The sequence below is a fragment of the Melopsittacus undulatus genome, chromosome 1 (assembly GCF_012275295.1).
Source record: "Melopsittacus undulatus isolate bMelUnd1 chromosome 1, bMelUnd1.mat.Z, whole genome shotgun sequence".
Taxonomy (NCBI): domain Eukaryota; kingdom Metazoa; phylum Chordata; class Aves; order Psittaciformes; family Psittaculidae; genus Melopsittacus; species Melopsittacus undulatus.
This window is the reverse complement of record NC_047527.1, coordinates 36,010,801-36,023,020: the sequence shown is the minus strand read 5'-3', so window position 1 is coordinate 36,023,020 and position 12,220 is coordinate 36,010,801. Positions and strand designations below refer to the sequence as shown.

At 36.8% G+C, this 12,220-nt stretch overlaps 1 protein-coding gene across 2 annotated transcripts in view; it reads right to left on the bottom strand.

Annotated features, from left to right (window-relative positions):
- PDE7A (phosphodiesterase 7A) overlaps window positions 1–12,220 on the bottom strand; it is a 73,255-nt gene that overhangs the window by 12,321 nt on the left and 48,714 nt on the right. For both annotated transcript variants that reach the window (XM_034069058.1, XM_034069063.1), the window contains 2 exons: window positions 1,798–1,949; window positions 57–120 (listed from right to left, as the gene is read on the bottom strand). In XM_034069058.1, coding sequence (XP_033924949.1) covers window positions 57–120; window positions 1,798–1,949 — 216 coding nt within the window. The remainder of the gene's footprint in view (window positions 1–56; window positions 121–1,797; window positions 1,950–12,220) is intronic.

Genomic DNA, 12,220 nt, shown 5'->3' with positions numbered 1-12,220 from the left:
GCAATATAGTTAAGCTAAGAGATAAACCACAAATTAAATGGCAAAAATAAACTCACCATTTGTCAGTCTATCAAAAAGAAAAATATCAAAATTCCAATTTCCAACCTTCTCCAGCATACACTGAAAAAAAACACAAAAGCTGTCACTTTTTTCCTCAATATATGCCTATCTTCCTGTAACCCAGAGGAATAGTTAAGATTTCAGAGACTGACGCAAGTCTTATGATTTCTACACACAAAAAATAGTACTGAAAGAATAAATTTGCCTGATAAATGAAAAACTTCAAAATACAAGTTACACGTCTAAAAGCTGAAGAAACCTAGAAGTGCCTTGACAGAAGTGGTTGGTGATTTTTCCCTTCATCCTTCAGTCAATTTCTTAAAAGAAATAAGGCACAATTTAAAACCTGGTTAAAACCAGAGACAGTATGACAGAATGACTGTGTATTCAGACTTTTTCCACTTCAGTTTTTCCAATGAGCTAGGGAATTATTCTCTGTGTAGTCATTCACCTAATTTTCCCTCTTTCTCTTGCTGCTTATACAAGTTATATATATATGCTTTACCAAACACATGAGCTAACCTTGTAATTTCTTTTTCAACAAAATGGCTTTTGACATTCTACCTCACTGAACTAGCACTTCTTCACAGCTGCTCCACGTGAACTGCTCTTCCAGCAAGAAGGATGAAGAACAGCAAGGAGCCAACAGTACATGAGGCCTCACAATAGACTTCAGCAGTCACAATCTTTGTCTCCCCTACCGCTATCAAATACCTCTCTAGCACGTTTTACAACAGCTACTTGCCCTCTCCTATTCTCATTAGATTGCTTTGTGATCCAATTATACATTCTAGCTTTTCTCCATCAGTCATTAAAATCCTGCTACCAGAAGAAACATGAGCATTAACAAGATCTTTCTACTATTAAATTACATGCACAATTTTTAAATCCATCCTCCAGCTTATCAGATTCTTTCTATACTGCAGCCTGGTCATGGTCAACATGGATACATTCACTGTATTGTAAGTATACAGCTTCTCTGTGTCAAGATGATACAAAAAGCATTACATGCATCAGTAAGATGACAGCCTTTGGGATCTTGAACAACCTGACAAACCTCTGCTGCTCACTCCCATTCAGCACTATGCGTCTTCTGTCCCCAGTACACTAGACTTTCATCCAACCAGATGGTCTCTTAGTACCACCCATCTTCCCAGCACCTGCTTTCACTAAGCCATATTATGGCTATCACACTTTACTAGAATTGCCTACTAAAGTCAATTTGGCATAATAATCTTCTGATAAATCCATTTAGTGTGTTTTATTGAGTTTTCACTAGTAGGCAGTCACTCTTCCAGATGTTGTTAGGCTGAATATAAAAGTGGGGCAGTGACTGGGGGGGGGAGCGGGGGGGAGGGAGTTGTACAAATTGACCCATTAGATTTCTTAAATACAGATACATTTTCCTTTCATCAGTTTATCTTCAATTACTAAAGGGCATCCTACACTCACCATTTTTATATAAACAAATCAATATAGCACACTAGCCATGCAAGCTCTAAAATTATCCCAGTATACTTGTGGGTGTTAAAGGAGTTTGTTAGAAAACGTTACAAAATTTTGGCTGGACTTGATTAAGATATATACAAATATATACACACACAAATAAAAATACACATATAGAAAAATGTACATGCCTGAAGTGTTTATTTGCTTGCACTTCCAACATGAGATCTAATTATACGCTAGCAAACACTTTAAAAGACATACTTAAAAAATAAAAACCAAGCAACCAACCTTTGCTTGTCCATTATAATCATCATCTAAAATGTTTGAAGAATTTGGAACAGTGATACCACGGAAAAAACGGGAAGATCTCAGGTATCGCTGGAAACTAAGCAACCTTCTCACATTTCTCGCAGACACAGACACTTCGATTTCAGAATTTGCTACAAAAAACAAGAACATAAATACTCTCTCTAAAAAACTTTAACGAAAAAAACAACTGTTGAGGGAAGTTTGTGACAACAAAGGCAATGCAATTTTTGTGTGTGTCAAACATTTCAGCCACAAATACAGGTGTTTTTATTAACAGTAAACACAGCGAAAAACTTTTCTGTGAAGAAAAAGAAGTATTTGTATCACAGCTGAAACTTACCTTGAAGTAACCCTGCTACTGAAAGGACAGCAATATTGTGGAAACTGTGTTAAAACAGAGTACTACAAAACTTCGTTTTGGAGAACTGCTCTCAGGTATACACATCCAATGACTGTCCTTAGCAAATCGTGTAAGATACATACACCAGCAAAAGCACATCAGTAATTGAGTTGATACAGGAGTTATGAGTAGGTTTTGAGTACATACAAATAACTTTTAACACAGATTTTAAAGCTCAGAAATTCTAACTTTAGTGGCAAAGTTTTAAATATATTCAAGAGACTTTGGTGCATTTGCAGACAACCATGTTCAGAATCTCTCTTCTGCCAGACAAGTACCACATTTACCTTCATGGCATATGCAATTCCCTTTTCCAGGACAGTGAAAACACAAAGAAAATTGGTTTTCAAATATTAATGCAAATATTGTGCTTTACGCTCATTACTGGTTTATTCAAATAACTGATGCTATTTGATATACTTGAAGTGTTTTAGAAACCTGAAGTTCAAACTACACGTAGCCCGTTTCTCTGCAATAGGCCAGGTATTTTTCGTTCTGAAATCTGTAACACCAAGCTTAATCTTTACTTTCTTCTCAGCAGTACCCCAAACAGCAGTTTTATATAACCAGCAGCCAATAATCTTGATATTCCCCCATTCTGCCCAAGATTAGTCATATGAAAAAAAGTAGAAAAATCTATTAAGAAAGTCAGTGCAAAGATGCTCACTTCCAAAAATGCAGATCCTTAATACCAAAATGAGCTCACCTTTGTAGTACAGACCTCTTTTACTTCTAAGAACAAGGCATATTAGAAATTGTGGAAGTAAGCAGTTACAATTTTTGTTCTTTTAGTCAGTCTAAAATGTTTTACTGGGAAAGATGCAGTCTTACTAACAACATCAGTTAAAAAACTCAGTGATTTCCAGTGAAGGCAGTTTTATTCTACAGAAGACAAAACTTTATCCACATAAATTCTCTCCCTGCTGAAGTTCTAATGTACTTTCGATTTGACATTAGCTCATTAATGTACTTATTTCTAATCTACACTAATAAAGCACCTCTGAACAGAACTGACAATTACACTAACACAGAATAGCTGATAAAATGCAGGAACATTTCACAGTCTCAGCTAACAGAGATTAAATTGACAAAACTGGAATATTTTTTCAGATGTGGCTGAAACACTTCATATAAAGATGGAAACTTCAGTATCTCGATCAGTTATTTAAGGAGGTATACTCCATATGATAAAGGTTTCTTATAAAGCAACATCCATGAGTACAGCATGCAAACAGATTCTGCCACACTGCATTACTCTACTAATATTTCTAACCATATCCATTAATATGAGGTTACAGTCTGAGCACTGCCACCCCGAACAGAGAAGCTGGGTGGAATACAGCTGCTCTTGTTAATGCAGCGTAGGCTTCAAGTCAGAAGTTTACCCCTTCAGGTTTGATCCAGTCCCTTAAAACTGCATTTCAGAACAGAAGTTGTTAGGTTGGAAATAATATCATATTGAATGGGTACACATTTACGTCATAAAATGATCTAAAATGTCCAGTAACATAGAAAATCCAGGAATTTCACTAAATCTCAGTAAAATAATCATTTAAGTAGGAGAAAGCAGCACTCTTCTAAAGTGCAAACGGTTTTCTTGATCATAAGTACTCTTTTACAGATCTACAGTTAACAAACAGCTGCTTTGTTGTTATGCTACAAATAAGTCTGTCACAGATGCCACCTGTTAATCTTTGGCAGAACGTTCCTGCACTCCACCTGTATTTGTGTTCATAAAAAAGAAGGAGCACTGTTCCAGCTGATGTAATTCAAACAAACTAAGAAGCCTGTTGTATTCCAGCTTTCCTGGTAGCAATGCTGCTCTTACAGAATTGCAGAACAGCTGATACAGGAAAGGACCTCTGGAAATCATCTCTGCCACTTAGACCACATTGCCCAGGACCATGTCCAGGTGGCTTTTGAATATCTCTAAGGATGGAGACTCCATAATGTCTCTGAGCAAGCTGTGCCAGTGCTTGGTCACCCTCACAGTGAAAGAGGGTTTTTTCACGTTCACAGGGAACCTCCCGTGTTTCAGTTTGTGCCCACTGCCTCTGGTCCTGGCACTTGGCACACTGAAAAAAGCCTGGCTCTATCCTCTTTGCACCCTCCCTTCAGGCATTTATACAAATTTATGAGATCCCCCCTGAGTCTTCTCATCTCTAGGCTGCACAGTCTCAGTTCTTTCAGACCCCCCTAATCAACCCCTTAAGCATCTTCCCCACCCTTCATCACACTCTCTCCACCATGTCCACATCTCCTGCGTGTACTGTAGAGCCCAGACCTGGACACAGCACTGCAAGTGTGACATCACCCATGCTGAATAAAGGGGCAGGATCACCTCCTTCTACAGCTGGCAGTACCCCTCTCATGTAGCCGAGGACACCATTTGCTTTCTTTGCAGCAAGGACACATTGTTCAACTTGGTGCCCATCAGGACTCCCAGGTCCTTTCTCTGCTGTGCTGCTTTCCTGCTGGTCAGCCCTCAGCCTGTGCTCATGCAGGGGGATTGTTCCTCCTCAGGATCAAGGCTTTGCCCTTCCCTTTGAACTACTATTCATTCCACATGTTGAACCCAAGTTAGGTAAGAACAGCTTGACCTTATCATTTAAATCTCCAATGATTAGAATAACTTCCAAATGAGAAAATACATTTTGAGCCTTGCCAGCCCTCTGCAGTTCCAGAACAGCTAATTCAGAGGGACTAGCCAACCCTGAAAGTAAATTGCTCTCTCTTTAACAGCTAAACGTTTTCCACAGGACAATTAAGAATAGGCAAGTCAAATGTGGAGGTTTGACAGGTAATTAATGTAAAAGGGAGGCTGAAAAAGAAAATAGCTAGCTTTCAGGGAAGGGGGAGTGGGGGAGAGGGGAAAAAAAAACCCCACATAGATTCTTCAGCTGCAGGAACAGCGATAACATCCATGCATGCAGTTTCCTTTTCCTCACAGATAAATTATGAAGGATACAAAAGTCAGCTCCTTTGTGGTTCTGGCAGACCAGCAAAGGCAAATTTGCAGGAAGGACTGGTAAATGCAATGATACAGTTGTGTGATGGAAACTTGGCATTTCCCTCCTGGTACAAGCAGAAAATTCATTTATATGCATGATTAATATGAGAATGTCAACCTACCCTCTTTTCTATCACGAGTCACGAAACGAGATGCTAATTTCAGAGGCTAATTTCAGAGGCCCTACCAAAGCAAGGTTCAGTAATGTATTTATAATGGAAAGAAGGTGGTGAAGAATGAAGAATGCATTACATTTGCACAAGAAAAAGCATGCTGCAAAACCATCCCTCCTCCCAGCCCAAACGTCATTTCACTTGGAGCTTTCAGCCTGCTAAATCGCTTTCTAAAATCCAGTGGTGACCGTTTACTCCTAAGAAATAAGGACAGTTTAAGGACAAACTAGAATGATAAAAATAACCATACATGACATTAACAGCCTTGAGAACTGAAAAAGAACGAAAGGAAAATCAGGATATGGGGCTGGCTAAAAAGCATTCACAAGTTCCTTCAATGCAAGAAACCAGATGACAAACTAGGCCTTTGTGCCTAGTCAACAGCAGCTCTCCTATGACATTCTTCTTCCTTTTTCACTTTTTGTGTCCCACTTTCAGTTAGCATATCACCTATTTATTACTCCCAAGATTTTTTTATTATTAAAATTATTATATTTTTGTTTCTAGGTATTTGAAGTGAGATAAAAAAAGTTTCTAAGAAAAAAAGGAATAATCCTGTTTACTAGTGTCAGTTATTTTGCTACAGTTATGCATATACAGCAATAAAACAGAATCATGCGAGTTGCCTTCATGCAACAGATTTCATGTGTATTCCAAGATACTTATTTTAATCTCTCTTCCCACTCCCAATCTTTTAAGTGTGCTGTACTTTATGAAAACCTAAAAAAAATAAAATAATTTTATCACATCTTACAGGGACATTGAATATTTATTTTCTTCATGCTGAAATAAAAATACAAAATAAGACAAGTGACAATCACAAAATCATAATATACCGATACATTTATCCCCTGAATTTTTGCATCTTTCATATTGCAAGGGCAGACAACAAAAGGAAGAATGACAACTTATCTATGGTTTAGTTTAACTTTTTATTAGTAGAAAACTGAAATTGTAGCAAAACACTTCAACTTTCTTTTAATGTAAAGATAAAGACTCTGAGCCTCTGATGGGGTCCTGGTCAAAACAGGGCTCTCCAGCATTAAAACTAAACACCCATTTATTCCCCGCTACAGCCCAAAAGGTAAATAAGGAATTATTCACGATAAAAAGAATTGAATTTTGTTATGAGCACTAGAAGGAGCTTAACTGAGGATCTCAGAATCACTGCCACTAACAGAAAAAGGAATTAAACATTTGAGAGAATCATAGTTAGGGTTGGGTGGATCTTTCTTATGTTTGAATGTGAAACCAAAAGTTTAAGGTGCATAGGTCCACCAGAGGAGTTGTGTCCCAGAAATAAAAATCAAGGAAATCTCTTCTTCCCTCTCATGGAAGTAATCTCTCACATTTTTTCCATGTTCAGATCAACTACACATTTATCAATTTTACACAGCAGATACTATCTCCAAACCTGACATATTTGAAAGTTTCCACTACTGGTGAATATTTGAAAGAACACTCAATTTCCCATGCCAAATATAACCGTATTTCTCAGGTATTCCACAATACAAATCATCCTCTATTTATGCATCACCTGAAAGCCTTATCCAGCATTTCACACCACTAGAGGGACTCAGCAGCATTCTAATTTCACATCTAGTCTCATCAAACCCTAAATAAATGCATTACAATAGATCTGCTCACATTTAAAAACAAAAATAAAATTAAGTTCTGTCATTTAGCTCTTTAAGTTTTCCACCCATGATCTGCATTTAAAAGTACTTTAAGAGATTCACTACTGAAGTCTTATATAAAACTATGATGTTGTTTGGAAGATACAATTTCAGCAAGAATTTTAAGTTTTATATAAAGATTACTGGTGTCTTAATTACCTTCCTTAGAACCACTCTGAAGCCCTGCTTAGCTTCACTTTAAGGCACTATATCCCCTCTTCTGCTTAAAATGAAACATTAAGCCAGACTTTCATTTTTCATGCACCATATATATGTAATTAAACATTCATGTTTTCTTCAAATAACGATCACCTGAAAATATACTGTGGGTTAAAGATTAGTTAAATAAACATGGGTTTGCACGTGTCTTCTGACCTCGCTGGAATCAGAAAAATGTTTTAAGTTTCAAGAAACTCTAACAGCATCACAACTTTAAAAAAAATCTAGTATTTTTCAACAGATCCTCCCTAATGAAGGGCAACTGCTAGGCAGCACCAACACCAAAGATAACTTCTTTCCTGAAGGGTCTTGCAAAATTAAATATTGCATTAGCAAAGTACAAAACAACTGAAGGGCAGAATAATTCAGGTTGGAAAGGACAGAAGAGAAAGTCTAAAAGTCCTTTGGTACAGTTCTCTGCTCAAAGCAGAGCTAATTTGAAAGAAATTACCCAAAGTGCAGCAAATACATTACTTCAGTATGAATTAAATACTAACTCTCAAGTGGCACCGTAAACCATTACACAGCAGCAGAAGGGTAAAGAAAACACTGTGAAAAAGTATCTAAAGGATTCTACTTACAAAGCTCTCGAATTTTGGCTCCTTTTAATATTTCTGTAAACATCTCAGGAAGGGTACAAAATAAAGTGAATTGAACAATGCCATTTCTGTACCGAACTGCATAACATTTTCCAATTATCTCAGGACTAGGAATTTGTATATACAAGACATGCTCTTTCCCTACCAATTTACTGAATCATAACCCCAGCAATCCTGCAGTTGTGTACTTTTTTTAACCTGAATCCACCCACCAAGCAATGTAAATCTGTAGCTCACAGCATAGCATGAACTAACAAACCTCAGTGAAGCAAAATATTTAGTAGACTATCACCAAAATACACATATATCCCTTATAAAAATGGGTTATGCTGTGTTAGTCAAGATACTGAAGCTTCTGAACAAGAACACAACATAATGGTTCTACTCTTTTCCCTAAAGAAGGATAATATATTTCAGGCCATCACCAAATCCTTTACTTGATGTCTTCTAAGAAAGCACTGTTCTTTGGTATCCTAGAAATCTACAGTCAGGGAATGACAGAACCATCAAGTAATCCTTTCTGGCTAACCTTTCACCCCAAGAAATTAAAGAATTCAAAAGTAACACATCATGGTTGACAGAAAATTAATACCCCTTAAAAGTCTGTATTACTCTCAACACAAAAAAAAACAAACCAGAGGCAGAGATTAAAACAAACTAATTTTCACATACTTTGTGCCAAACTGGCCAATTTTTAACAACAAAAAAAAAAGCCTTTAAAAATAAGGAACACATTGGAAAGGATCAAAAAAAGAAAAAAAAAAATCGAATGTGGCTGTGTCTTCTTCTGAGGTCAAATGTACCTCAGCAATAAAACACTGCAAGTTGTATCAGAGCAAGATTCCAGAGCACATATGCCTGAAAAGAAGTTATAGGAAAAATAACAGTATAGGATAGCAAAGGAAAATAAATACAATTAAAATAAAATTATTCTGTCCTGCATTCTTAATTGGAAGCTTCTACCCTGAAATCTTCCTTAACCATGCTCACTTTTTACTTTATCTTCACTGCTTTCTTTTGGTCACAGCTGTATTTAAGACATTTTCTGTGACTTCCCCTTGTGTGACTGGATTCTCCACACTAAACCAAAGTCAAAATTCCTCTTCACACTGAGGAAAACCATCTATTTGAATAATCTGGATTGTGAATAGATGGCAATTTCAGAATCCGTCCTTCACAGAAAGGCAGCTTTTAAACCAATCTCTTGAGTACAAGCTTTTCACTCCTCAGTGCTGCCATTTTCACAGAGAAACAAATACTTCATTCAACCCACGATCGCACAAAAACCTTCCTGCATGACATTATTCATTCTGAAACTAACCCTTCTTCACAGTATACTGTTGAACAAGACAGACAATTATTCTTAACCAGATTCAGTTAGGTAATTCCTCTATTTTCTTGAATATAAAAAAGGAGCATTTAACTTCACCTGGACTATGCTCATTTTACCCTAACCTCTAGATAGTATTGTCAAAACCATGATCAGGTGCTGCTACACACAGATTTCCCAATTATTTAAGGCAATCAATTTGGATTTGAACTTGTCTCTTTCTTCTGTCTTCTCACCCAAGGGAAGTCTAAATTCATTGCCCCAGGTAAACCTTTTCCAATGATTTGTAAGCAAAAAAATGGGAAGTTTAAAGCAACACTGCAAGATCTAGATGTTGACATTTTTTCAAGATCTCAGAGTAGCATGCAAAATGTTCTGTGAACTGTGATTTCCATGTAAACAGTCTGAAAGTTGTATACCAAAGATAAACTTTGGAATTTCTTCATGTGTTTGCACTCTTAAAGAGATTTATCCATTATCTATTAAAGTCACCTAATCTTTTCCTTTCTCTGCTTAAAAAGCTCCACATACAACTAAGAACCACTTAGCAATGAAGTCTTAAGTTCCAGTCACATCATTCTGTCTCTTACATGAAACACTGTGCTGTAGGCAAGCAACAATTTTATTCAAATTTGGGTCATTCCTAAACATTTACAGAAACATACTGCTTAACTCTAACCCCCATCTTCTAAGATATTTTATATGTCATAAATATGATATCTGGTTATCTATAAAACACAAAAGAGCCACACGTTGGCAACATCACCATCTCCTCAAAGAAGCTCAGACTAGAGTGGCACAAGAGAATTCTACAAACCTTTTGACAAGATCTTATCTGTTCTGGTACAGACACAACAGGAAAAACAAGAAAAAAGTTTCCTCTCCACAAAACCAAAGTATTTGGTTTTTATCCGGTTCTCCCAGACTATATCCAACAACCCTTTCCTAAAAAGGAAGTTTGAAACCATTAGATTTGTATCTGTTTAAGACACTTCCCAATATTTTTGCTGTTATCTTAATGATTCACTTCAGCTTCACTTTATTAATTTTGGCTTCACTTCCTCACTAAAATAAACTGTATAAAGCACGGAGCACCTTTGCTGATTGCTCCAGTTTTTCAGATGAAGCAGTGAGTGATTGGGGCACATCACATATTCTTTTGTTTGTTTGTGCTAGGCAAATATAATCAAAGTTTCTGAAGAAAGTGTGTGTGCATATATACACAGACAGATGCATATAAAAAACAACAGACTTTATTGACAACCCTTCAACAGCAAGAAAACAAACACTGGTTTGCTAGCACTGAAAAAGGAAATATTTTATACTGTCATTTACCAGTTCCTCTACCAAAGACCTTGGTTTGCATTAGCTTTTACCAACATACTCGGTCTACGCTGCAGACTCAATTACTATCTATGATGTTAACGGTCATCTATTTGTAAACCAGCAGAAAGCAAAAGTGGTTATAACCATTGCAATCACTTCTTCAGTAAGTTCACCAAAAACCAAACAGCACGTGCTGGGCTGTCAGACAGTAAAGTGTCAAACTCCTTCCTTGTTACCTGACAAATGAAAAATTAAATCCAGTGCCCTGTATTCAAATCAGTATTAAAGTGCATGCAATTTACTGTGCAACTGTGAAATATGTACATCCACTGAACAAAACCAGACCATTATATCTGAGGTAAAGAAATTACTTCTGAGGAAGAAAGTTTTGTGGCTGCTCTTTCCTCTCCAGAAATGATGGCTTTGAGCTGCTAACATGAGTTTACGCCCATGGTACCACACAGACATAATCAACAGACCACAGTAACAGGAAAAACTACTACTTGATGATGTCCTGATGTTAATCAATTAACAGACCAACATGAAGAACACAATCCTGACTTTCCCCATGCACTGGGAAGCAGTCTTGTTGAAACAAAAATTTGTTTATTCCTGCTGGCTAGTTCCTGCAATCAGCTATAAAAATGTGACTCCTGGAATAACAAATAATATAGTAGAAAAACTATCACCCAACAGTCTAATCGTCTGTCCATTATGCATTTAAGAACCTCAGATATGACTCCCATACATACTGTTAGTAACAAAGACATTTTCCTAACAATAATTTTAAAATTTAAGAAAGATTTAAAGATTTTTGAAAGAAGTTACTCTTGAGAATACTTTAGTCAATTTAAAAACTTGAATATTAATGTGCCAATTACAGAACTCTGGCATGAAGTTGCAGACACTGAGCTTCTAATCCTTAAGAAATAGAAGTGTCTTTAAGAACTAAATGCTAACAAACTTTACTTTGGTAACACTATTTGAAGGGGCAAGATAAAAATAGTGCTGTGAAACAGAAGTGACCACTAAAAAAAAAAACAAAACATCAGAAGCTTCCTGAAAATAGAGTAATGCATTTAGAATTCAGTACTCTCCAAACCTACTGATAAGACATTGGGTTAAGAGCCTATTAATGAAATACTAGAAAAAGAGAACAAGTCAGTGGATTATTACGCTGGACTTCCTGAAAGACATTTAACTTCTTCACAAAACATTACTGACAAAAAAGGAAAATAATGCTTAACAATAAAAGTTAGCTAAGCAAAACACAAAATGGCAATAATGCTTCAACACTGTGAATGACAGCCAGCATGTAAGTCATCTGCAAAACAGGTAAGCAATGATCAGTGCAAATTATTTAGGACCACAAAGTAAAAGTCACAGAAGAAAGTCACAGTGAAATTTTACGAACACCATGAAGGAAGCACATCCATACATTATTTATGTTCAGTATGCAGTCATGGCGGAGGTGGGGGGGAAAAGAAGAAGCCAACGTTCAGATGGTTTAGTCTACTTCAGCTGCAGAAGAAACCCTCTTCAGTCCAGTTTTGCCCCAGGCAAAGAAGTGTGGGCTGGCTCAACTGGCTCCTCTCATATGGGTGAACATTTTTCAGCCATCTAGCTCTATGTGGCAAAATCCTTCCAGAGTCCCAGGGGGAGGGTAGAG